At 41.1% G+C, this 26,935-nt stretch overlaps 1 protein-coding gene across 1 annotated transcript in view; it reads right to left on the reverse strand.

Moving 5' to 3' along the window:
* Positions 1 to 25,977, reverse strand: part of Pex7 (peroxisomal biogenesis factor 7) — a 63,231-nt gene extending 37,254 nt beyond the window's left edge. The window contains exons 1-7 of the mRNA XM_021660835.2: positions 25,770 to 25,977; positions 24,168 to 24,225; positions 22,853 to 23,003; positions 10,612 to 10,689; positions 10,132 to 10,240; positions 2,629 to 2,735; positions 1,385 to 1,498 (exon numbers count right to left, since the gene is read on the reverse strand). Coding sequence (XP_021516510.1) covers positions 1,385 to 1,498; positions 2,629 to 2,735; positions 10,132 to 10,240; positions 10,612 to 10,689; positions 22,853 to 23,003; positions 24,168 to 24,225; positions 25,770 to 25,884 — 732 coding nt within the window. The 5' untranslated portion in view covers positions 25,885 to 25,977. The remainder of the gene's footprint in view (positions 1 to 1,384; positions 1,499 to 2,628; positions 2,736 to 10,131; positions 10,241 to 10,611; positions 10,690 to 22,852; positions 23,004 to 24,167; positions 24,226 to 25,769) is intronic.
* Positions 25,978 to 26,935: the final 958 nt, after the last annotated feature.

Here is a 26,935-nt window from a genome sequence, read left to right on the forward strand (position 1 = left end):
CTACTGGCAGTTAATGGCTGCGGGGAGGGAGAGCCAGTTTCCTCTGGTCGGATGCTCAGGCTCCACTGTATGTTCTACACCCACGTGCATGAGCCAGCTCGAACTGGGCTCAGTGGGGTATAAAACAAAAAGATAGAGGGAAAAGAGGACATGAAGGGGCTGTGCCAGGTGCCTTGGTGAAGTTGGAGGAAGAGAAGACACGATCAAAATACTTTGTATGCATGTAGAAATTCATAAAAAATAGATAAATAAAAACCTTAAAGAAAAAACTAAATGCTACTACATAGTACATTAGTACATAATATCTAAAATTATACTGAGTAATTTAATGGTGATAGAAATATTTAAAATAGGGATAATGCATGACTATCATATTGGGAAAAAAATCAATAAAGTATTTCGTAGCTCTTGATGTAAAGAACTGAAAATCAGGAGGTGCATCTCAGTAAGGAGTTTCTTATAGTAACAAAGCAGACTCACCGACACTGAGACTAAGGAACTAAATTACGTTCCCCGACAACGGAATAAACCTAATGGAGGCAGTGTTAGTGCGTTAGCTCATCTTCTGCTCACTGACTTAAAACTTTCTACATTCCACACAACTGTGAGCTTTTATATATGTCATCATGTCAGAGAAATAAATTACTGTCTCTCCATATCATCAAAAACATGTTCTCACTGAATGGGCATTATGAAACATATAAACCCTAACTATAAACTAATACAGCTACAGATGTTAAGAGAATAGTCAAGTGAATAACAATGAGATGGCAAAACTGTTTTTCTTTAACATCAAGTGGTGTATCTTTACATCAACCCTGCTTATTCAAATGTATAACCTAATATTAGCTTCTAATATCATCCTGAATTGGCCAACAAAAACTCACATAAGAAAGAATCAATAATACCACCACTTGGGAATCTGAGGCAGGATAATTTTGAAGTCTTCTGGCCTAGATGACCCTGTCTCAGAAAAACAAGAGCCAAGGGTGTAGCTCAGTGGTCCAGACTTGCCTTGCATGTTCAATGCCCAGGCTTACTAGCAGCACTACAAAACATCAATCCTTAATACTTTTACACTCACTCTCTGATTATACTGATGTTTATATCTTTATTCTATGTGGGAAAGATAAAGATTAAAAACTTGCTTTTCTTGCCAGGCCATAGAGGAAGAAGACACAAGCAATCCTGAAGAGACCAGATAGTCTGGAATCAGTTGCTAAGAGAGGAGAACTAGGGGGCTAGTCCCTCCTTTCTGAGGACTAGGGGACAGGGATAGGGGGAAAGAAGGAGGGAGGGTGGGACCAGGAGGAGACAAGAGAGGGAGCTGTGATCAGGATGTGAAGTGGATCAAATCAAATAATAATAATATAATAAAACTTACTTTCACCCTCCTAATAGCATATGTGTGGCCAAGAAGTTCAAATACAGGTTGTCGCACATTCCTTAGGTCCCAGCCTCTCAAACTACAGTCAACTGCTCCTGTTACCACCAAGTTCTGAAAACAATCCAGAAGAAAAGACACAAAACAAAACTATGACATCTTTGCAATTAAATAGTATTAAGATTTTTCCACTAGAAACAATAACACATTTTTGTAATTAAATATACACCCAGGATCTATTTTTAAAGCTTTATAGTGAGCATAGAGAGGAACCAAAATAGTTATTTCATACCCAAAACAAAAATATGTAACTCAAGAGGAAAAAAACTAAATGTTTACTGTATATGACAGAGCACTGCACACAAGGGAAAAGCAACATCTCAAACAGCACTGCACGCTTTCTAACTTGCCTTTTCAAATAGTAGTAAACGTGTAAGAATTCTTTTAAAATACGCCCTGAGGTTTTACCAGGCATTGAAGGGCGGGACGCTGGACTGGGAATGTGTAGAGCTCAACGACAGAGTGCTTGCTTACCAAGCATGAATGCATCTGAGTCCACGCCTCAGTAAACACACACACACACGTGCAAACACACATGCACATGCATGCACGTACACATTTTCTTTCTTTTTATTTAATGAATTATGCCAATATAGTGATGTTTTAACTTTCAGAAGTTAATTTAAAGCTAGGGAAGAGAAAACAAGGTGGATATTTGTAGCTCTCAGCCAAAAGGCCTGCTGAGCACACAGACACACTACTGATACATTTAAACCATTCCTACATTCCTACTTTTAATTCTTATGCTCAGGTAGTTTAACCGAAGCTTTACACGAAGTTTCACATGGGCATCACCATCTTACAGAAGCATGAAAATTTTGGCTTAAAAAGGAAAATAAAACAAAATTCTAAAAACGGATGGACTGTCAAATTGAAAATTGAGTTATAAATAGTTCAACAGCCTGACCAGTCACGTGAAAAAGAAATTAAGGCAAATATATGGAGTAGCAGAGCTAAGAGCAATTACACACATACAAATTATATAAATTGTAAAGCAGTTTCCCAAAACAAACAAGAAAGGCTGCACAGTTGAACTTTTAAGACTAGACTATCTAGTCCATATTTTGCCTGTTTTAGGAGTACTTAGGTTCAATCACTTACTCACTACAAGTGAATTTAACTTAATGGTACACATCCACAGGACAGATAAGGAGGGGGGGTGCTAACAGTCAGACACACTGTACCTCGTTGTATTTACACCAGTCACAGCTCAGGATTTCTGCCTGATGTGCTGGAATCACAATTCGGACTCCCCTGGTCTTCACATCCCAAATCCGCAGAGTCTGATCACCTGATGGAAAAGGAATACTTGGTCAACTCCCACACCTCACCTGGGTGCTCTGTGCCAGAGCAAGCTTGGGGCAAGTCAAGCGGAAATGCATCACAGTCAGGATAGACACCTTGACATATTTTTAGACCATCAAATGTGTAAGGACTACTCACAGTGAGGAGCAACAAAGAGTAAAACCAGGATAGTGCTTTTACACCAACGAGAAAAATCTGACCCTCACAATGAGATACCAAAATGGAGGCGTTTTCGCCCTTAGGTGTATGTTTCTTGTCTGCATTGGTGCTAAAAGAGAGAGCTCCAGGCCTCAAGCATGAAAAGCACACATTGTATACCAAATCATGCCTCCCGCTCCTCCTTCTGGGCTTTATATTTGCTACATTTTAGTGGGGAAACTAGAGGAAAATTTTCTCCTTGGAAAAAAGCTCAAAAATTATAAAGAATAGTTGGGTGTGGAAGGCAAAGGCAGGCAGATGTCTGAGTTAGAGGCCAGCCTGGTCTACAGAGTTCCAGGACAGCCAGGGCTACACAGAGAAACTCTGTCTCACAATAAAGAAAATAATTATAAAGATATCTTGCATTGTTAAAATAAGGTTGGCATTTTTAAAATGCATAGTCACAATGGTAAATCAAAGTAAGTACTATTTGGGGATCTAGGAATGGTAGGGATGAAAGAATAAATCTAACTGTATCAAATGGGAAGATTCTGGTACATGAGAGAGCCTCAGAAATCTTCAATGGCCCTAAAAATAATCTCCACCGGTAGAATTTGTTTCAGGATCTCAACAGTCAGGATGAAACAATCTCGGGTGGCCTCTTCCAGAGTTTGGTGCCCAGTGTCTGGTCTGAAGCCACACCCTTCTTCCAGGAACAGCATATGCCATCCCTACCAAGTGACTCTGAAATGACCTACAGCTCTAGAAAGACTCAGGCCTTAGCTGACAGCAAAGGTGAGTGTTCAGATGTTTTGCTTAAAAAAAAAAAAGAAGGAAAACAATTTACCAGGCATAACATCTGGAGTGCTGGTAACCACGCACCTCACCACACAGAGAAAGCTGGGCTAGGGAGTCAAACTGCGAAGTGCGAAGCAGGGCTAAGTCCAGGTAAGAAAGAGAGACGTGTGGCCTGAGCATTACTCCCATTCTAAGGCATGCTTTCGTCAAGTCTCACAAAGACCCAGGATAGCTCTGGTTCTATTGCTTGCAGGCACAGAAACATGTGACTTAAAATAGCACATGGAAAGGAGGCATTAGAGGGCATATTAAACAGTATCTGTCATTAGAAGGCACGTATGGTCACCCTGGGGGCAGAAGGGGAGGAGAGGAGCAGAGCCTTGCAAAAAGTAAGGGTCCTCTGCTGCACTCCTATTTCTAGTGCTGGTTACAAAGGCAGGCAATGAAAACTACCAAGTTGCAGGCTTCAGGTGACACAATGCCCCGTAGTGCACAAAAGGCTGTGTAAATGGCTCCTCTATTTCTCTGACACGGTCTCTGACTCTGTCATATTCAGCTGCCTTCCCCTTTAAAAGCCGTGGTTTTTAGGTCATCCTTTCGGCAGTTCAGGAAACGGCCCTTTGATAGCCACCACTGTTGTACATCGTATACTCCACCCTCCTCACTGTGCTTCTGGGTAAGAAAGGGATCTCCTAGCCAGTGTAAGGGACTTCCTAGCCAGCGTAATGAGACGCCCAACTCTTCCGGGCACAGGACATGTCCTGCTGTTGTTGCTGCTGTTTGGTTGGCTTTTTAATTTTTTTTTAATTAATTAATTAATTAATTTACTACAGTTTATTTACTTACTTGTATCCCAGCTGTAGCCCCCTCCCTCACCCCCTCCCAATGCCACCCTTCCTGCTTCTTATCCTATGCCCCTTTGGTTGGCTTTTTAAACAGTATTCCAGACAGTTGGCCTTTCAGTGTCATGCAGGCATTTATGAGGATGTTTTGGTGGTGCCAGAGGCCCACCTGAATCCCCAGCATCCTCCACACTGCAGGCCTGCACTGCCAGCACACCCAGCAGAAGGGAAGTGCCGTTACACACAGGAAGTATGGGGAAGTTGTGAGAGGCCGCCAGCAGTTCAAAAGTGTGGTATGAAGTGTGCTGAGCAACAAAAAAGCACGTTGGGCCCCAAATAAATTAATTGAATTGAAATACCAGATGCCTGTCAGCTGTAATATGACTTTTTCTTAAAACAGAATAAGGCTTATCTAGCAACTGGCTGGAACCCACACATTCAGGCCAGGCTATGCCTCATGCAATTATATGGGGTCTGTGATAACAATAATTTAGTTTTCCTCATTCAAAAGAAAGTTTATGTAAATAATGCACATATTCTTCCTCTCTTTTGCACATAGTTTACAAACACGGATTCTGTGCTAAAATAACTATTACAAACCACACGAAACATAATGTCCTTCAAGAACTCTGCTATGAGACAAGCTTCTCAATTCTTCCCTTACGGGCATTGACTTAACTAATGACAACAAATTTCTGTATTTATAAATATGCCCTAACTGTCAAGATGACTACTCCCCCAATACAGAGTGTGGTGTGACGTGTGTGTGAGATGTGTGTGTGTGAGATGTGTGTGTGAGATGTGTGTGATATGTGTATAATGTGTGTGTGTGATGTGACGTTTGTGTCATGTGATATGTGTATAGAATCTGTGTGCATGTGATGTGTGTATATGTAATGTATGTGTGTGTGGCATGTGCACACTAGTGTGCAGGCATACACACCAGCACATGCCCACGTGGAGGCCAAGGCAGGGTACCAAGTATCTTCTTCCATCTCTCTGTGACTTAATGCTTAGGACAATGTCTCTCACTTAAGCAAATGCTTGCTATTTTTGCTCGGTAGGCTGGACATAAACTCTCAAGACACACATGTCTCCACTCCCCCAATGCTGGGGTTATGGCCCTGCTCAGTCAATCCTGGTTTTTCACATGAGTACTGAGAACTGGAACTCAGATCCACATGCTTGGATGACAAGTGCTGTTACCCTCTGAGCCATCTCCCAAACCCTAAATGCTGTATTTTTATATACTGTCTTAAATCACGCTAATTTGAACACTTGAATGATCTATTGTGTGGCATAGAATTTAAGATATGAAAATGCATCATGACTGCTTATCATGCAAGCATTCGCCTTCCCGCTAAAAGATAGTGTTTTATCACTTCGGGTTTCCTTGCCATAAGCTTTGTCATTGAGGTGAGTTTATGAGAGATTTTGCTTTGTTTTAGCAAGGCTTTATCTCTGAGCCAGAAGACAAAGCAAATTGTTAACACCACAATACAACCCATGAACCAAAAGGAAAATGGTTCAAAAAATCTAAACTCACTCCTCCCCAAGGCAGGACTAAGACGACTGAGAACTCCGATGTTGTCTAAGCTCCCCCAGTGATCCTGATGAGCACTGTTCAACGGCAGCATCAGGAACAACAAAGGTTAATCTGACACTCTTCAGGTAATCCTGTCACTGCACACCCCATCATCAACTGAGGTCTCATCCTAGGGTTCTCCCTGCATCCAGACAGGCAGTGTCTAAGTCTGATGCGCATTGGCTGGAACATCACCTCAACCTCGTGACGTGTTCACTATCACCACCTTTTCAGAAGTAATGGGGAGACAGCCGGTTAAACAGCCGGTCAAAGACAGCCATGTGAAAGTGAAGAAGTGAGACTGGATGCCAGGCTCCTCCTCCGCCTTCTTTCTCCTACCCTCCTCCTCCTTCTTTCTTAGCTGTTTTCATCATCATTGAATCTCCAATGCCCAGCAGCAGTAGACATTCAGTTGCTATCTTATGAACTAGCTGACAGTGTCTCAAAAATCAAAACAAACCTTATAAATGTTTTTAAAATTCTAATAGGTGAGACTTGCATATATTGCAAAATAATAATCAGAGAATTTTAGTGTTCAGCCATGAAAGGCATTCAGCTATAAAACAATACACAGATGCTACAGAAAATACACAAAAAGAAGACAAGAACTCACATTTGGTAGCATACCCATATAATCTCAACAGTAAGGCAGCTAAGATAGACAGTCTGCAAGCCGAAGGCTAGTTTGGGCTACATAGTGAGACTCTTGGTAACTTAAAAATATCTGTCTCTGCCTCTCTGTCTCTCTCTACCTCTGCCTCTCTCTCTTTCTCTCTCTCCTCCTCTCCCTCTCTCTCTTTCACACACACATACACACACACACACAATACACTCAAGATAAGCAAAGAAAATCTGCTAAGGAGTTGGCCTAACTGCTTAGCAGATTTTTATTACCATACCTGTACCACAAATCCTTTTGATAATTTTGTGCATTTGTTTCTCTGTGTAGCCTTGACTAATCCTAGACTCACTTTGTAGACTAGGCTGGCCTCGAACTCACAGAAATCTACCTGCCTCTGCTTCTCTGAGTGCTGGGATTAAAGGTGAGCACCACTCTGCCTGGCTCCTTTTGATACTTTTAAGTCTTCTCAAATTTATTAATAGGCTAAAAGTTGAAAATTAGCATGAAGGAATATTTCACAAAGCGGCAAACATTTTTGGTAAACCAACACAGGGACTGAAGCTGCTACCATCCTGCCATCACCTGGTCCTAACACCACATAGAACAGAAGCGGCCTGCTCACACAGCCAGATCTATTCCAGACACTGCACACATGGTAGCAAATGAATTATTATCTGCCTTAAGGTAGCTTGAACCCTTTTTTAAAAAAAACTTTTAGAAGTTGCTTCTCTGCCTTTTGGCTAAGATAAAAATGAAAAACTCCTTTAACTAAAGAATCTTGGCCTGTATGACCACTAGGTGCATTTCTAACATATGAGGTGATATAATTATACAGATAGTCAAATGGCCTGTAGATTAAAAATGCTTTTTATATACTATTCATTTACAATGTGCGGGTTAAAAAATTAAGCGCTATGGGTATACCTTACTTTTTTTGCTATTCGGTATCACACAGTATCCACAGTCAGTGTGACATAATCAAGACTACACAAAGGTCAATGAAAATGAAGAGGTAAAGATGACTCAGCCCACATACAGGGCTTATCCACATGTGACACAGGTGTTTAAATAAGTGCACCTGTGTCGGTTTATTCCCAAACAACACAAAAAGGAGGAACGGGAACTGATTATTAAAAAGAATCAGCTGAAGGTGTAACTCAGGGTTAGAGTGGAGTTTAAATCTAGAGTACAGACACAGACACACACAGACACACACACACAAACACGTGTCCATCTCCACACATGCACACATTAGAACTTTAACAACAATAAACAAGTTTACATATAATAAGGTACAAAGAATTTTTAAAAACTTGTTAGTAATTCAGAAGTTTTACTTGTTGATATTTTATATATATATGAATTATGATTGTTAAATTTAATCCATATTTTAAATGTTACAAATTAACCTCTCAGCTTTAATGGAAGGGAGGCAGGGTTCAGCTCATTTTAAGGTACATGTGGTCTGTGTCACTGATTCATTCAGGGTTTGAAATGACCCCTCTAAAGCCACGGAGCCAAAGGCCAATGACAGTCCTTAGAGGGAAACTATGACAATTTCACTCCAAACTGCATCCTTCCAAGAGTTTTAACTCCATCTATGTTAGGACTTTTCAGCAATTGTAAAACTCTAATCATTAAAACGACTTGTGCTTAGCTTACAGATTTGTTTCTGAGCAAGCTGAAGCCTGTAACATTTACATGAAATTGAAATCAAGCTGTATCATGGCTTTACAGTTCATTTCAAATCAAGTGTGTTACTATTGCTACCATTTACATGGTATACACCAAGCCTTCTGAAAGATGCAAATCCACATTCAGCCCCCCCTCAAAAAAAACATTAAAGAGCGAAGTATGTGGCTCCATCGCACAGGAAATCCTGGGTTTGACCCTCAGCACTACATAAAACCTGGCACTGGAAGAAGAGGGGTCAGGAGTTAGGGTCCTGCTGAGTTAGGGTCCTGCTGGGGTTCCCTGAAACCCTGTCTTGGGGGTGGGGGTGGGGGCTAGACATCTAGCTTAATGGCAGATGGCTGGACTAGTAATTGTGATGCCATGGTCAACCCCAGAACTGCAAAAAGGGAAAGGAAATGGAGCTAGAAAAAAGATGTACTACTAGACTCATTACAAAGGACTTGATGTTTTGGAAAAGATTTAATTCCAACCACAGACTTTCAAGAGAGCTAGGATTAAAGCTTAGAAATTTTACAGATGATTTCCATACGCTGACACAGTGTAGTCCGCCTCATATCCGAAAAGAAAAATGGTAATTTTTATCAAGGAAAAAAGCATTTCTTAAATTAATGACACTTTCATACACAGACATTACCATTCCTTAGTATTAGAATCTCAAAATTTACATAATCTAAATAGGCATTTGTTTGTATTTAAATTACCTGAAGGTTTTCAGTTGTCTTCAATGAAACAATTCAAGAATTTGTGAGAAATGGATAGTTCTTAATTTTCAGAATTAAAATATAAGAAACTAACAAAGGATCTCTGTGAATTTTCCTTCCATGAGAGCCACTTCATTGAACTCAGCAGCTCGGGGCACTGACAGAATTCGTTGGCAAAAACGTAACACTGGCTCTACCCAGCTGCTGCCTATGTCTGCGAATTATTTAAAAAGGGGCTACAATGCTAGGAGCTTATTACCTCCTTCTCTAGCTACTGCCTTCTCCCCTCTGAACAATTCTCTGTGCAGAGGAGCTTCTAATTCTCTCTCTTCAAGGGTCCATGCATCAACAAACATTTCCTACAAAAGGCCAGAAGTCAATGTTCCACTTTGAGAGCTATCAAGATTGTTGTAACAACTACTTAATTTGCTAGGACTGTATAAAAAGCAGCCATAGATGATATGTAAATGAACTGATGTGGCTAAGTTCCAATAAAACTTTATTTACAAAACCTGTCTGTGAGTCATTTGGCTCTGAGGGCTGTAGCTCTCTTCTGTCTTCCCAGGGTGCTCTGGTTAATTGAAATGGCTTTGGTTAACCAACTGTAAGCCAAAGACACAATTTTATTCACCAAGCCATGTATCTCAACTCCAAACTCAATCTAGTCATTGAAAAACCTACCTGTGTCTCATAGGTTCAACAGTGTTCTGAAATAAACCAAAAATAAAGGCAAACCTCTTCCTTCAAATATATTTTTAAGTATGTATGACATTATAAATCACAAATTTGTCCATACCAACAAACTGACATTTATTGTTAAAGGTTTGTATTCATAGAAACACAATCTGGAACTCAATTCTCAGCAAATTTAGGAAAAATCAAATATCCTAAGAGCACAAAATGGGTACATTTTCTTTGAATCTAGAGTACACAGCGCCACCTAATGATAAAAACAGGCCCCCCTTCACTACAAGCAAGGCTCCGGGAAATCCCAAATCTACCTGAGGCTGAAGCAAAACACCCAGGGATGTGGGGAGACCAGATTGTGCTGTAAATGACACTCCCGTGGCCTCGAAAGGTACACAGAGAATTTCCAACAGTTGGATCCCACTGAAAATAAATGAGCAGAGCAATTACTCAACAAAGGTAAATACACATGTACACTTGGATATATATTATACAGCACTATATGGGTAACCATGACATGAATAACAGACACATTTATATATACATATGAGATGTCTATTTCAAAGACTTTTATCTTTACATAAGATACTCTTTAAGGAACCAAAATAACCACTTCTAATATAATTATTAGGTTGTAGCCAAACTAACTTTTAAAATTCTGATAAGCATTTTAATATATACTACTGAAAAGATAATTGACTGATCACATTTAAACATACAGAATATTTTAGAAAATAAAACATTTCAATGGAAGCTGGTAGAAAACTGTTTTTCAATGAAGTGATAGTACGTACCACTTTGACAGTCTGATCCCACGAGCCAGACACTACCAGTTGTTCACCTCTGGTTTGGCTCCAATCAACACTGTACACCTAAAACAGTAAGTTCTCGATGTTTAGAAAGCAAAATAGCATCAAGCTAAACACTGTATTTTATTTCTTTATAACAGAGCCAACCTGCTAGAGCAACTAGCTCTATTAAAACATCAAGCACTATCCTTTCCTACATGATGTCTTAACGACAAGAGCGGCCATCCTGCCCATTCTCCCACGGGCAGTCCTACGAGACTGACTCCCTTCTGCCTTGATACAATTTCCAAACCTCCTTCACTGAGACAAGTTATACACATTCGAGCCTACCAACCGATCGTTTCTTACAGCACCACAAAGAAATGTCAAAGCAGACAGTCATCTTTAAAAGCCTGCTTCCGGCTGGGAGTGGTGGCGCACGTATAATCCTAGCACTCAGGAGGCAGACCTCTGTGAGTTCAAGGACAGCTTGGTTTTTAGGCTGAGTCCAGACAGCCAAGGCTATACAAAGAAACCCTGTCTCAAAAAATGAAAAACCAAAACCAAAACCAGAAACACAAACACACACACACACACACACACACACACACACACACAGCTTGCTTCCTTGGTGTTCATCAGAAAGCATTACAATTCAGTTACTATCCCCACCTGGCCTTCCTTAGAAAAAAGTTTACAGCATCCAGGGGACTTTCCCGACTTCCTAACAGGCAGCTTTGGTTCCACAGCAGTGCTTCTCCACCGCACACCCCTTTGTCTCAGCACACCAACTCCAACAGGCCTTCTGAAAGCTTACACTTTGCATTCTACCACTTTTGCAGGAAATAATGAACATCCTTACTGTGACTTGCATTCAATGACCTAAGTGCCGAATTGTCCTCTGAGAGTGGTCCACACTCACCACTTGGGCTTATCACTGAGCATTATTAGCAGGCTATTTTGAGTCTTAAACTTCAGCTCTTACATATGTGCAGGAACTGTGAGTGGAGTTTGACTTGAAGAGGCTGCAGGGAAACATCAGTAATACTGATCTGGACTTTATTTAACATTTTGATGTTTTCTCACTTGAGACCTAGTGGTGGTTTGAGTAAGAATGGCCCCCATAGGCTCATATATTGGAGTGCTTATTTACCAGGGAGTGGAACTGTTAGAAATGATTAGAAGGATTAGGAAGTGCGGCTTTGTTGGGAGAAGTGTGTCGGTAGGTGTGGGCTTTGAGGCCTCAAAGGGCCATGCCAGCGCTCTCTCTTCGCCCTCAGCTACTGCTCCAGCGTCTGCCTGCATGCTGCCTTGTTCCCCACCATGACAATGGCCCAACCAAGCAAGCCCCAACTAAAAGCTTTCTCTTTATGTTACCTTGGTCACGGTGTTCCTGCACAGTAATACAACAGTAACTAAGACAGACATGGAATCCCAGGAAGTCAAACTTAGAAGAGTGGTAGCTAGAAGCGGGGAGGGTAGAGGAAGAATGGTACAGATGTTCAGTGATAAAATCAATACATTTTAGAGATATGAACACAGCACTTTAACCACAGTTAATAATGACAGATGTTAAAGAACTTGGTCTTAAGTGCTCTCCACACACATAAAATGCTAACTATAGTAAGTGACGACTGAGTGAATTAACATTATTGTGGGAATCATAACTTAGGGCACTCAGTTGGTAAAGCCTGAAACACTGCTGTACATGTTAGATATAAATTTTCATTTGTTAACTATACTGTAATAAAACTGGTGGTTGTAAATTATTAAAGTAAATGACTGAAACATTTTATGTTTGTTCATCAAGGGCTTTTTGCATTTTTATTTCTTAAAATGTTGCATATGCTCAGTGTGATGACACATATCTACAATCCCAGCTCTTGGGGGCAGAAGCAAGAGGTCAGCTTGGTGGGTATAGTGAGTTCAAGGTCAGCCCAGGCTACAAAATGAGACCACACCTCAAATTCCAAACAAACAAATTGTATTAACAAAATATCCTGATGGCTCCCACTCCACCCCAGTTCCCCGCTCCCACTGCCAACGCCCATGCAGGAAGAAAACAACTAACAACAAAAAGTAAGGTAGACAGGGCTTACGTGACACTAGAGATTGTCTGATGGCCTCTAGCGCACATGTGCTCACTCTGACGTGAACTCATATATACATGCACACCCCCAGATGCAAAAAATTAAATTAACTTTAAATTTAAAACAGACATAAGTACAAAAGGAACACTATGATGGGACAGTTGGCTTGATGCTCAGAAAATCAGGTTCCTGCAAAACTTGAGGCCAGCTGAAATGTTAGTAGGCTTAAAAAGCAGAGGTGAATCAGTGACCAGAGATAGCCTCAAAAACATAAACAAGACCAGGTATGGTAGTGCATGCCTATGAACCTAGTACTCAAGAGTTAGAGACAGAGGTATCATGAGTTTAAAGTCAACCTGGGCTGGACAGAACAATCTCAAAGAGCGGTGTGTGTGTGTGTGTGTGTGTGTGTGTGTGTGTGTGTGTGTGTGTGTAACCTCAGGTTCTAAAAACAGTTCACAGCTTGGGGTTCAGCTGAAAAGAGAAATCTGGGCTCCACGGAACCAACATCAAGTCAATTCATTCATCTTATCAACAGACACTAACTAACTACTTAGTAAGGGCATGAAGATGAGACAGCAAGAATGCTAGACAAGACCAGCCTTCATCAACCTTACACTTCAGTCGCAGAAGATACCTATAAATATATAGAACTGTCACTTTCTAACAGCTATAAAGAAAAGTAAAGCAGAGTAACAAGAGCTAACAAGGGCAGCCACTATTTGTCAGCACAATGAACAGGGAAGAACCTACCCAGCAGAGACCTGAGCATTCTAAAACACTAGCCTTTGGGGAGAGACTGTGGGAAAGACTTGAAGCAAGGACAAGTGTGCCCTCCCCCAGGAACACCGAGAGGCAAGAATTAAGACAGGGAACATCCTAACGGGGCCACGCCTACAGTCCGCTACTATTCCTCTGACGCTGCTGTCATCAGTCATTAGCTACTGCCATTAGCACAGCAACCCTCCGTCTACCCTCTCCATCTGCCCCCGCTTGTTTCTATACAGTGTAGCCTTTCTCCAGCCTTCATAAAAGCATATTTATAAGTACAGATTAATGTCACTGCCCTGTCCAAAGCCTTTCGACATTATGTAGCTTCTGCGGCTTTTCAGCTTCACTCAGCATTATTTGAGACTCATCCATGATGATTTGTATTGCCCAAAGGTCAAAATCATGTAAAACTATGCATGGCTTTGGAGCGCATACATAAGTAAGTAAAGAAAGTATAATCAGAAAACTGAAGAAAGTGGTTGCTTCTGATAAGACAAAAGAAGAAAAAAGGATTATAAAGAGGTATAATATCAGGGGACTCCCAGAACATGAGTTCTGCTTTATTTCTTCAGCTACATTCAAGTGTCCAATGCACCATTTTTATATTTTATATGAATGAAATATTCCCTAACAACACTGGGAATCAGCAATGCCTTCCCGCTGATCTTTACTCCCTGACCAAATGCCAACTGTCTCAGGCCCATGCCTCCATTCTTGCCTTCCTGGTGCTCTTTGCTTTGCCTCTCACACTGCCACTTTGACTTTTCTGCCGAACTTTGTATTCCCGTTCTCCCTCAGACTAAGGAAAGCTCGTCCTGCTCCCTCCCAGACAAGAGGGCCCCGCTTCAGTACTGTGTCTTAGCCCTTGCCACGGCCTCTCTCCAGAGCAAGCGAGGATGCCAGAAGACAAGGTCCTGCAGTCCTGCTCATTCCCAAGCTGGGACAAGCACAGGATCTCACACTTAGCAGAGCTAAGGAAAGCTCTTAGAATGCATAACAACCTCAATAGAAAGCACATCTTGGTTTTGAGGGCTCATCTATTCCTTCTGTTTCCAGCCCCCACCAACCCAATACCACTTGAAGAATGGACATAGCAAACAGTCAAATTAAATATAAACAAAGAAAGTGATACGCAGGATCTGACTTTAAGTTTTAAAAGCAGGGTACTTTATAAAGGCCCATCATTATAAAATTGCTCAGCACTGAATAAAATTAATTGGAAAAATAAGAGAGGAAAAACAAATAAAAACACTGGCAGTATTTTGTACCACATTACCAAAGCAGTACTCCATCAAAGCCAGTTGGAGAGGACATATTTTATAACAGAAGCCAGTTCCCAAAGAGCCCATGATAATCTATTCTAAAGCAGTGCCCTTTTATAAGTTGATCTACTTAATTAAAAATAGTCAACTTGCCCAGAATTTTCACTTACCTGGATGAACGCAAAGGAAAGAGACAGTGATTTTTAATCATCAAGCGATTAAAAAGGGCTATATATTTCTTTTACTGTAGAATAAATTTTAACTTTTTCACTATGGAAATTTGAAAGTATATATAGAGTATTCCACAGCTTTAGCCCATCATTTTGTTCATCTTGTTTCACCATTCCTGTTATTGACTGACTGACTGTTGGCTAGAATATTTTACTATCAGATCATTTCACTCCGAAGTATTTTGGCAACTAAGGACTTTCTTTTAACATTAGCAACAAGGTCGTATTCATCCCTAACAAGATTAACAGGGCTCCCTCGCGGCATCTAGGAGTATATATCTGTAATTCTCTGACGGTCACAGAAATATCATGTATGATTAAAGTTACGACTGCTGAGTCTAGGCTAGGATGACATGGCCCTTCCCACTTTCTTTTCCTCCCCACCTTCCCATGACGTCTACCTGCTGAAGGAATGAAGCTGTTCATGCTGCACAAGGCCCCACAAGCTAGATGTGACCACTTCTCATGGCACTCCCTCACTTTTCCTATTTCCTTGAAACTGGAAGTTAGACCTGGAGGAGTTATTTCAGATTCGGCTCAACTGTTGTAGCTTCCTACTCAATCAGGAGGCATACAGCTTCTGATCCTAGGTTGTTTGGAGAAATGTTTAAATCTTAGATTAACGGTTTTAGCTCTGCAGATGACGCTCTCCCAGAGTCGTTATTCATTCGATGCCACTAAATGCCACTTTGTTCTTATTCCTTCTGCATACAGTCGACAGGATTCTACTGAGGAATTTTCTAATCAACTTTTTGTTTGCTCCAAAAAGAAGAGGCACTCCATGATTCCTCATTAATCTTCAGGGGGAAAAGGAGTTGGCAATCCTATTAAGCTTTAACATTGGTGACTTTCTTCTGATTATCACAATTTCATGTACAAGAAATACACATATGACTGTGTGCCGTGTGTGTGAACATGTTCAGTGCTTTGGCTCATTTTTTCTGATGTTCAGACTGTGTTGCCTTTGGCCACTGAGAGTCCCTTCAAGCTGTCTCTTCTCAGCTTTGGACATGGCTCACATAGCTTTCCTGCTTTCAGGTACAAAAAAATGTCTATCTTGTCTATTTCCTCTCTTCTCCAAGGCCCATCGAATGTGTTAAAGGACTATTTAGAAGCTATACTCTCGGCCTAAGGATGTTCACTAGTGAATGCTTTTCTTTACAGTTCAAAGACCTGGAAAATACATACTTTTAACAGAGGAAAAATAAATCATAAGGTTATATGGATAGTTCACAACCAATATTAAGATAAATATTCTGTCTTCTTTATTTCCAAAACTTTCCTCTTATGATAAAATGTTTCATTTGAAGGCATGATCTCTGTTAAGCATCAGCTTACAGATGAGACTTTCAGAATGACAACACTGATTTTTCTGGCTGCAGTTTAAAATCTCTATTATCTTTCCATTCACAGAATACACCACGTAAGAGATGGCAATCAGAATCCTGTATTTTAAAGTCACTTGAAATAGTGATTTCTAATGCCTGATTACAGAGTCATCTTCCAGGCACTAGATCATTTCTTTGCTATTGTTTTTTGTCCTGCTTTAAAGTGATTTCTAATTTTGTAAGACATTTCACTGGTCCTCGGTCAAAACCATGACATGAGCTATGATTAGAAAATCTCACTTCCACTTTTGTGCCAGTGCCTTCTCTCCCACCTTCTTTACATATGCCTGACACTGTTACTTTTGAACTGCATTTCCACTGTTTCCTTTTGAAATTTATATATAGCATATATCTATAATAAATAACATAAATAACTTCAATTGTGTGGTTTATATGTTATGTTACATTCTTCTTATTTAAAATTTAAATGTTATATATTTTAAAATAATTCTTCCATGAGACAGACCAAGAGCTTGTAACAAAACTAAAAATAACGTCCAGTTTCATATATCAAATTATAAATAAGACTGAATAAAGTCAGTTTTGGTGACATATTCTTATAATCACTACACTTGAAAGGCTGAGATCAGAGGATCATGAGTTCAAAGCCATCCTTGGCGACACAGCAACTTCAACACCAACTTTGACACAGCCATCAAAGCAAAGACTTTGTCTTAAAAGAAAACTAAAGACTGAATAATTCTCCTAAATATGTCTCCTAATGGATTCTAAAACAGGAGGTGGAATTCTAATTCTTATCTATGGTTTCCTTGCTAGCTTGCTCTGGAGACAGCAGCGTTGACACCCACACTGAGTACATGAAAAAGATGACAGATACAGCGGCAAGAACCATGCATGAAATCCTTCTCTACTCAAACATATGCTTTTACAGTTTCCATTTACTTAAAATCACCATTTTCTCTTCTTTAAATTTTTAAAGAAAGTTTTGAGTTTGGCCAAATGGAAAGGAATAACAACTATGTAAGATTGTTCTGGTTTCTCTGTTGTTGTGACAAAAAGCAGCACAGGGGAGGAAACAGTCTATTAGACTTACAATCCAGGGTACAGCCCATCATTTCAGGGCAGTCAAGGCAGGAACTCAAGCAGCTGTCACATCATATCCAAGTCAGGAGCGAAGAGAGAACAGAGGCGCAATGTGGGCTTGCAGCTCTCCTCTCCGAGGTGGTACAGGACCCCTCGCCTGGGGGCAGTGTGGCCCTCAGGGGCTGGATCCTCTACAGTCTTCAACAGGCCAACCTCATCTAGACTATTCCTCATTAAGACTCTTCCAGGGTGTTTCTGGGTTGTGTCGAGTTGAGAGTGAAAACTAACCAGCACAACTATTAAAGAGTTGTTAAATTTACATTTTGACTATTATAATCTCCAAAACATTAGATAGCAAATACATCAAGATCATTGGAACTGAATGCCTATGAAGTGAAAGCAGCGATTTCCAAACAACGCTACGCCTTGGAGTCATCTGCAACACTCGAAATCACCATGACAACTTGCCCCACCCCGAGACACGGTAACATGAGCATGGTGCATCATAGGCAATGTGTGATGTTCAGCAAAGCTCGAGAACCACTAAGATCAAAGAAGTACTTTGCATACATTTCTCCTTTTAAATTTGGAAATTTCAAATGTCCCAATTGTAGTGCAGTCCTAACAGCTACCGTCTGAAGCAGACTAAGGCAGAAATTGTAATCTGCTGCTTCAGACGGTAGCTGGTGGATAGGACTGAACTATACATGGGGTCTATTGGGAAACGACCCAAACTCACGTTCCCAACTTCCTTTCTCACCAAGATATCACACACTGCATGCTCCGGTCATACTAAGTGATTCAGTTTGCTTGCATGACCCCAAACTGCTGCAGATTAGCATACAGTTCTCATACATGCCTGGTGCGTGGTATGTGCTACCAGCATAGGTATGTCTAGTGCTCTTAATGCAAGTACAGATTTTAAAATACTACGCGATGCTCCTCTAAGAGTGGTGGCAGATATTAAAGCCTTCTGGCAGTACAGTCCAAACAAAGAAAATTAATCAGCTTGTATCTAACTAGAAGTTAGTTTTCTCCATAGTCACCGAGTTTTAAACTGCCATTTTAAAGTGTACTAAACTACAGCACAATAAACTACTCTAAAATAACTGGGTGATTGTGATTACGTATGCAAAAGGAAATATATCATGCTGATTTTTTTCCAATAATTATTACAACCCTTTAACAGAAAATAAGAGAGGCTGGAGTATGGCTCAGCAGTACAGTGTTTCTCTAATATGCACAGGGCACTGGGTTTATCACCACAAACGTAAAAACAAGAAATAGGAAGAAAAAAAAATCTGTTTGGTAGAGAAATCTTTTGTGCTCACTCAGTTACAAATTTTTTTCTATGCTCACTCAGTTACAAATTTATTCAATAAATACGTATTAGTTTCTGACTTGAAATTACTTCGTTTCCTTAGTACTCAATATGCAATGGATTGGCATCTCCCCTTCCCTCACTATTCCCAAACTCATGTCCTGACACTCACCCATCTGATGTGATGGGGTGCAGCCTTGAGAAGGTAACGAGATAAGAAGGGCAGGGTTCTCATGAATGAGGTCAGTGTCCTTATAAAAGGGATTCCCAGAAGCTGCGGTGTCTCAAGTCTGTAATCCTAACACTTGGAAACAGAACCAGGAGGCTGACAGCCTGTGCTTCACAGTGAGGTTCAGGCCAGCCTGGTCTGCAGGGCTACAGAACGGGACTTTACCCCGGACAGTCGCACAAACAAGACCCCGAAGTCTTCATCCTCTTTCCATCATGTGATCATGCAACACGATCACAAGTCTACAACCACAGGAGGACTGAACCAGACCTTGTGGCACTCTGACCCTGGAATTCAGCTTTGAGACCTGTGACAGACTTCTGGGATCTCAACCACCCTGCCTGTAGTACTCTGTGCTTTCTTGGCTTACCGCATATTCGAGTACTAATCAGGGAAATCCTGCTTCTGAAGAACAGTGCCCGATAAGACGGAAGTGAGGACCAGCACATGAGGGTGCAAGAAAACAAGCATCTACAATGTCAGTAAAAGTAATAACAACAACAATCGATAAATTATTTGTTAAGCCACTTTTGGCTAACAACCAAAGCATCTCAATACAAATGTTAATAAAAAGTTACTTGCAGGAATCTAGAGAGATGGCTCAGTGAGTAAGACTACTTGGTGCACAAGCATGGGGATATGAATTCCAGTCCCAGCATCCTCATTAAAAGGCCATGTGTGGCTGTGCATCTATCACCCCAGCACTGTCAGGGGCAGACACAGGAGGATCAAAATGTATGTATATACAACTGGTGTGCACAGAGGCCATTACATATAAAATGACCTTGCCCTAGCAGTGCTGAAGATAACAGGGGTGGAAGAATAGGAATGAATGCAAAGTTCAGCAAGGAGAATCGATAAATAGATAGATAGACAAAGGGGGGAGGGTGAACTGAGAATTTGGTTCCTGGCTGCTGGCTAGCTCCAAGCTCAGTACAACACTCCGTCTCAAAGAAATAAGGCAGAAAGTGTTACAAAAGGACAACCAGCATCTCCTTTTGGCCTCTGCACATACACTCAAACACACAATATACTTGCTGCCACACACACACTCGAACACACTTGTGCACATACATAACATACACCTGCCCCCAGAATTTATATCTATATATCTCAATAAAACTTAATATTTAAGAATATGTATTTGAGAAGAAAACAATCTTGAATAGTACATACAAGACAAAGCATGAATTCAACTCAAAACAAACTAAGAAATAAACTGGTTTCGTAATCATAAAGAGGTTCAACACCAGTTCAAATACCAAAGGTCTAGGTACACATAAACATGACATGGCTAAGGAAGCTGTACAACCATTTCGGAAAACACATTCAGAACGAAAGGCTCAAGACCATGGAACAGCAATCACCACATTTCAGGATATATTAAATAAGTACAGGACATTAAAGGATAAGAGAGTATCAGAGAGAATCCCAGAAGGCAGAAGCCATGGCATCTGAGGATAAGATGAAGAAAAGCCATGCACACAACTCTAAAGGGAACAAACCAAGGGGACATGATGCTATTTCAAAGCTTCTCTCTAGGGTCAGAGAGTTTGGGCTTAGGTTCATCTCTTCAGAGAAAGCTGTGTGAAGCAAGAGTTTTGCTATAGAAAGTAGATTTGAGCACTAGAAAAGCCATTTTTTTTTCCAACCAAGATTAGTACAATCTAAAAGTCAAATAAATTAGCTCCTGAAATAGAAAAATTCATAAACATTGAGTGATCAGCTATCAGGAACATTCTAAACAGAATTTCCTAGAAAATCTATAGAGACCAGTGGTTTTATAAAAATGATCTATGCATTAATTGCATATTTACTTTAACATATGTTAAAAACATATATATATTTTTTAATCCAATGGTTCATGACTATTACAAATAAATGTATATAGCTGTGAATCCAATGGCTTGTGACTATTACAAACAAATAAATGTATATTAATTGTGAATCCAATGGCTCATGACTATTACCAACAAATAAATGTATATAGCTGTGAATCCAATGGCTTGTGACTATTACAAACAAATAAATGTATATAGCTGTGAATCCAATGGCTTGTGACTATTACAAACAAATAAATGTATATAGCTGTGAATCCAATGGCTTGTGACTATTACAAACAAATAAATGTATATTAATTGTGAATCCAATGGCTTGTGACTATTACAAACAAATAAATGTATATTAATTGTGAATCCAATGGCTCATAACTATTACAAACAAACAAATGTATGCAGCTGTGAATCCAATGGCTCGTGACTATTATTTTAGAATAGATGATGTAGCAATTAAAGGTAATGTGAAAAAAATATTAAAGCAACACACTGTTTTTTGTGTTACCTTATAATTTGTTCATCATCATCCTATCATTTACATAAATAATAGAAAGCAACATTTTAAGAAAAATTTTTGAAAGAAAAGATGGTTTTAAAGTACAAAAGTAAAAAAATCATTTGTAATACAACTCATACAAGAAAGAACAAAAATAAGAAGGGCGTACTAGCCCACACTTGTAATCGTAGCACTGAGGATGTGAAAGCAGGAAGGTTACCAGCACAGGTGCGTATTAGTTACACAGAGATTTTTAGTTACACAGAGATTCTCACAGAGATTCTCAGGCCAGCTAGGCTGCAAGAGCCCCCCCACACAGAGGAGTACCAACAGGCAGCAAGAGTGATGGAACAGCAAGCTGTTTGAATGCTGAACTTGCTGCTCTGAAGAGATTCCTTCACCGAATGCCCTGAAACCCAAGTTTCTCCTTTACCAAAGCTGCCATTACGCAGGGACTTTCTTAAAAACGTGATACTTTACAACCACAGTATTCAAGGAGCCGTCCCAGCACAACAAACTGATGGTAAGTGTTCGCTATTTTCAGAACTAGTTGTAGAAATAACTATATACAATGCTGTCTGGGATGTTCACATAACTCAGTGTCCACCACAAAATACTAACAATCTTCCACATACTAAACACTTACTGAAGGCCTACCATGAGTCAGGGTTAGGGTAAGTCAGACTGTCACAGCGCATATGCAAGTCTTCATTTGATGGTTCCACTGCTACTCTGAGGTTAAAACATTGAAGATTAAACTCCAAGAGAGTGTCTCCATCACAGTCCTTAAAACGCATTCATGCATTTTAGTACTTCCAAAGTATAAAGTATTTCCTGTGTCCCATATTAGACACACACACACACACACACACACACACACACGCACACACAGAGAGAGAGAGAGAGACAGAGACAGAGACAGAAAGAGAAGACACAAAAGCCATATTCAGATTCAGATTTAACTTTCCTTTAGGGGGCTGGAGCGATGGCTCAGCAGTTAAGAGCACACACTGCTCAGTTCCCAACACCCACTCCAGGCCGCTCACAAATGCCTGTAACTACAGTTCCTTGAGGAAACCCAATACCTCTAGTTTGCATGGGTACCTGAACACACGCACACAGACACAAAGTAAAAAACCAATAAATCCTTATTTCCTTTAGTAAACTCAGCCTCCTAGCTGGTATTTGATGCTGTTGCTTGAATATATTAAGTCTTTCTGAAGCCTAAGGACAATCGTGAGACAGCCTGCCAACAGCCCACCCACCCTCTCCTAAGGCTGCATGGCAGGCGTGTTCATAGGGCATAATGAAAGCGATGGTGCTCTGTGAAGGAAATGAAGCCACACTACACTGCTAGAGGCACTGTTGTTGCCTAACAGAGAAACTGACCTTTTCTTTTCTTGTGTTGGCCAAGAAGTACTTTATGTTTGAATAATAAAATAATAAGTGACATCTGCTATGAACAAGAAACCTTAAAGCTTAGCCTTGAACCCTGAAAATATTTCCCTGTGTTCATTTCCAAAGATATTTCAACCAAAGAATAAGAAAGAAAAGCAATCTTCCCAGAGTTTCCCATCATACCTCCTGAGTGTGTTCTTTATAGACTTGGAGGGGCCCCGTGGCTTTCGCAGTGTCCCAGAGTTGCAGCGAGCCATCACCGCTACAGGTGACAAGGACATGTTCGTTGTTTTCACTCCAGGTAACATCAAACAAGCCGTCATTCCAATCAAAGCTACACCAGGAAAGAAAATACATGCTCTGCAGATCAGAAAATGATTGACAATCTTAACTTCATAATTACTGTTTTCTTTAGTTTTTCACATATTGTAACACATTACCTCATATGCCCGTAAAAACTAAGAAAGGTAAGTAAAGCAGGTACTTTGCCGAAGCAGAAATGGGTTCAGAAAGGCTGGAAGTATGGCCCAGGAAGTGCAGGTAGATAACTGAGACGCTAAACTAAAAGGAGGTTTGCAACCACGGAAAGGACGCTATCTATCAAGGGCACCGTCACACCTGCCGCTGGCTTTGGCTGGAACTCAGCGTGCATTTGCAAGCACTTCAAAACACTGAAACCAATAATTTTAAATGCTCCCACAATCTTTCATTGGAGCTGTATGATATTATTGTATAAATCCTTCATCTGAGCTATGAACAGGTAGTCACTCTCTAACAATCTCTTTTCTCTGCCTTTGACTAATCCTGATAGAAGTATTATGAGTCCATCAATCAACACGGAAGACAGGTACAGGGAGAAGAGAGACACTGGGTAACTGACAAGACTGGCATTAGCTCTTGCTTCCATAAAGCTAATGGGGACAATGGCACAGAGTACACTAATTAACTCACCATTTTGACTTTAAGATGTATAATTTTAAAATGGAAAATAATAAGCTTGAGAACATGGCATAATCATAACTAGCAATTATAACACAGATTACGTCAATGCAAAAGTTTCTTTTATATCATAAATCAAAACCTATTAGTTCCGAATAGTCAAAAGGTAACTGTATTAAGCTACCTTGACAGTGGTTGAGAGTATATGTACACTTAATAATTAGAGCCACATGGAGGTGGAGAGAGAATGGTCGCCGAAGGCTCATACATTTGAATACTCAGTTGCCAGGTAACAGCACTGTTTGGGAAGGATTAGGAGATACAGTACTGTTTGTTAGAAGAATGTGTCACTGGGGACAGGCTCTGGGACTGCCCCATTCCCAGCATGCATCTCTCTGTCTGCCCCTTGTGGATAAAAATGTGAGCTCTCAGCTGTTCCTGTAGTCACGCCATCATAGACTCTAATCCTCTAAGACCGGAAGTTCAAAGTAAAGGCTTTCTTTCATAAGTTGCCTTGACCATGGTACCTCATCACAGCAATAAAAGACAGCCATCTTACCGTCTAAAAATCTCAAGTCCAGATTCATTTTGATCCAATATTAACAGGGTTCCACAGCCTAAAGAAAAACAAACAAACAAAAAAAATAATAACAAATACACCCCCCCAAAAAAAACCAAGGTCATATTGTTGAATCTTCCGGGAGACATCTAGGACGAACTGTTAAGCACTGTGGACCAGCTTTAACTACCACAAATTTCCCTTAAAGTAGGGGAACCATGTATACAAAAGGATTATCAGTGTCATTAAATATCCAACTTACCATCTGGCCTGACTGGAATCCAAACACCAACATAGGGAAAGAGTACTAACTCAAACCACAGCAGGCGCCAGGCACAAACCTCTCAGGTTAGTGCTAACATCCCTGCTAGAAGACGGAGCTCATGCCTATGAACTCCCAAGACTGGTACCGGTAAAACACAGCACTTGAAGACAGAGCATGAGTGGAAATACCGTCTACTCCTTGACCAAGCATTGAGAACTCTATTAATTTCAGTTATCTGCCCATTCCTAAAAGACAACTGTCTCATTTCTCTCCCCCACCCCACACTCTGATCAAGGTGAATCTGCGACCGAGCTTTGCAAGGCCTGACGACTAATTACTAAGCTTACATGCACACTCGATTGTTACCCGTGTCTTCACAGAATTATGCTCTGAGTTTTCGTGATCAGGAAGATGATTTAATTTGCAAGGTGTTAAAGCTCTTTCACTTTAAACACGACTGATGAAAAAAAAAGTCAGCTCTGGGATCAGAGAGATGGTTCACCCCTTCCAAGCACTGGCTGCTCACACAGGACCCAGTTTCCGGTCCCAGCACCCACTTGGGGGCTAACAACCATCAGTAATGGGATCCAACACCCTCTTCAAACCTCCTCTGACCTTAGCAGGTACCAGGCACGCATGGTTCACAGACATACATACAAGCAAACACTCAGACACAAAATGTCTAGAAAATAATTCTCAAAGGTACCAACTCCTTTTAAGAAACCTTTATAAAAGATTGAAGTCTTCCTCCTGACCTGGTGGCCAAGGCCTGCAAACCCAACCATGCGCACTAAGCTCTAATGATCAAAGCTGTAAGAAAATAATTACTTATCACTAACTTTCAGAAATCATGGTTGTTGTTTTTTTTTCCTAACAGTAGTCAAAACAAACACTACAGATCGCTGGCATTATGCAACGGCTCGCTACGCTCTGGTCCAGTGTGTAAATAACAGATGGGGTATGATTTAAAATAAATGGCTTGGGCGTCTGGACCCAATAAATCCCTGCAAATGTATCCATTTTCCATGCGACAACAGAAAGCGAGCACAGAACTGTCTAGTCTTATCTTCAAAATACGGTCAGCGTCTCCCTTACGTTTTAGTTAAGGGTGGCTTTGAACTCGTGACTCTATTGCCTCCACCTTCCTCGTGCTGACAAGTGCGTCTTTCTTACAGAAAGGAAAGGATCAGCTGTCCAGGCCCCTGGTGGGCAGGCGCCCGAGGACAGAGGCCCGGCCTCTGTCGACCCCTAGCGGCGGCGGGCGGCACCACGCGCTCGGAAGCGCGTGCCCGCACCCGCCCGCCCCGGACGCGCGGCCCACGGTCGCCCGCGCTCACCCGCGATGCCATAGTGCTGCGCCGCGGCGCAGGCCAGGCGGCCCGGCAGGTACGGGGAGAACTCGGCGGCGTAGCCCTGACGGCCCGGCACCCGCAGCGTCCGCGCCGCGCTCATCCGGCGGCCGCTCGGCCTCCCCGGCAGCCGGAAACAGCGCCGAGGCAGAAGGCACCGCCGCGACTCCCCTGGCAGGCCGGGCGGAAGTGAGGACGGCGACGCCCGGGCTCCTGGCTTTTGATTGGCCCACACAGATAAGGTGGCTGATGCCAAGGCGACCATGTTTCTTTGGGGCAGAAAGCCACTATTCTGCTTACTCTCGACTGGGCTTCCAGATTTTAGACCTAAGGGAAAAGGCACGAGTTAGGTAGCACTTCCGACAAGTTTGTTCACGTTTCAGCGCAGCCTCCAGGAGGAGCAACTTGTGTTTTCATTAATTCCTTGAACTTTCAAGAACTTGCTATGCTTATATGTACCTGACGATTACGGGGGCGGAGGGGGGGGGGTCCACAACAAACTCTGAAAGCAGTTAGTGAGTCCGAAGGCGACTGTGTTGCCCAAGGTGATCTGAAGCCAGACCACAATGAAGTTAAGGGAAAGGACTTGTCATGTGAAGTTAACTAAAATTAACTGTCTCTAAGTGTTATGTGGTTGCACTGTGCTGATGAATTTGGGTAATTAAGGAAAACTTGGGCTCATTATTCGTTCATTCAAACATTTGCCACGCAAATACTGTGTGGTAGATGAATGTGTAATCTGCCAAAACAAACACAGGAGAGTGAAAGAGATTGTTGTTAATAATTAAACCAGCACAGACCAAGTCATATACCAAGCACAGCTCTAGGCTTTTGCATTCAAAAGCACCATAGAAGGTGCTATCAAGAGAGAGCAAGGCATGAAAGCTTTTAAATGTAATACAAATGTTATTGACGCTATGATAAACATACACGGATGTTTTAAAAAGGGGTTAGCAGGAAAAGCTTTAGAAAGGAGGTAATCAATGGTGAAATCATTAAATAGGTTTTCTTTAAATAAAAATTTGGAAGCCATTGTGGGATCAAGAGAAGGGTGAAAAATCCAAGAGTCCTAAATCCATAAGGGTTGGTAGCTGCCAGGACTCAGTCTACCCTGATAAACTAAGGACACCTCAGTGCTCTTGTCCATGAGTACA

This window comes from Meriones unguiculatus, chromosome 20 (genome assembly GCF_030254825.1).
Source record: "Meriones unguiculatus strain TT.TT164.6M chromosome 20, Bangor_MerUng_6.1, whole genome shotgun sequence".
Taxonomy (NCBI): domain Eukaryota; kingdom Metazoa; phylum Chordata; class Mammalia; order Rodentia; family Muridae; genus Meriones; species Meriones unguiculatus.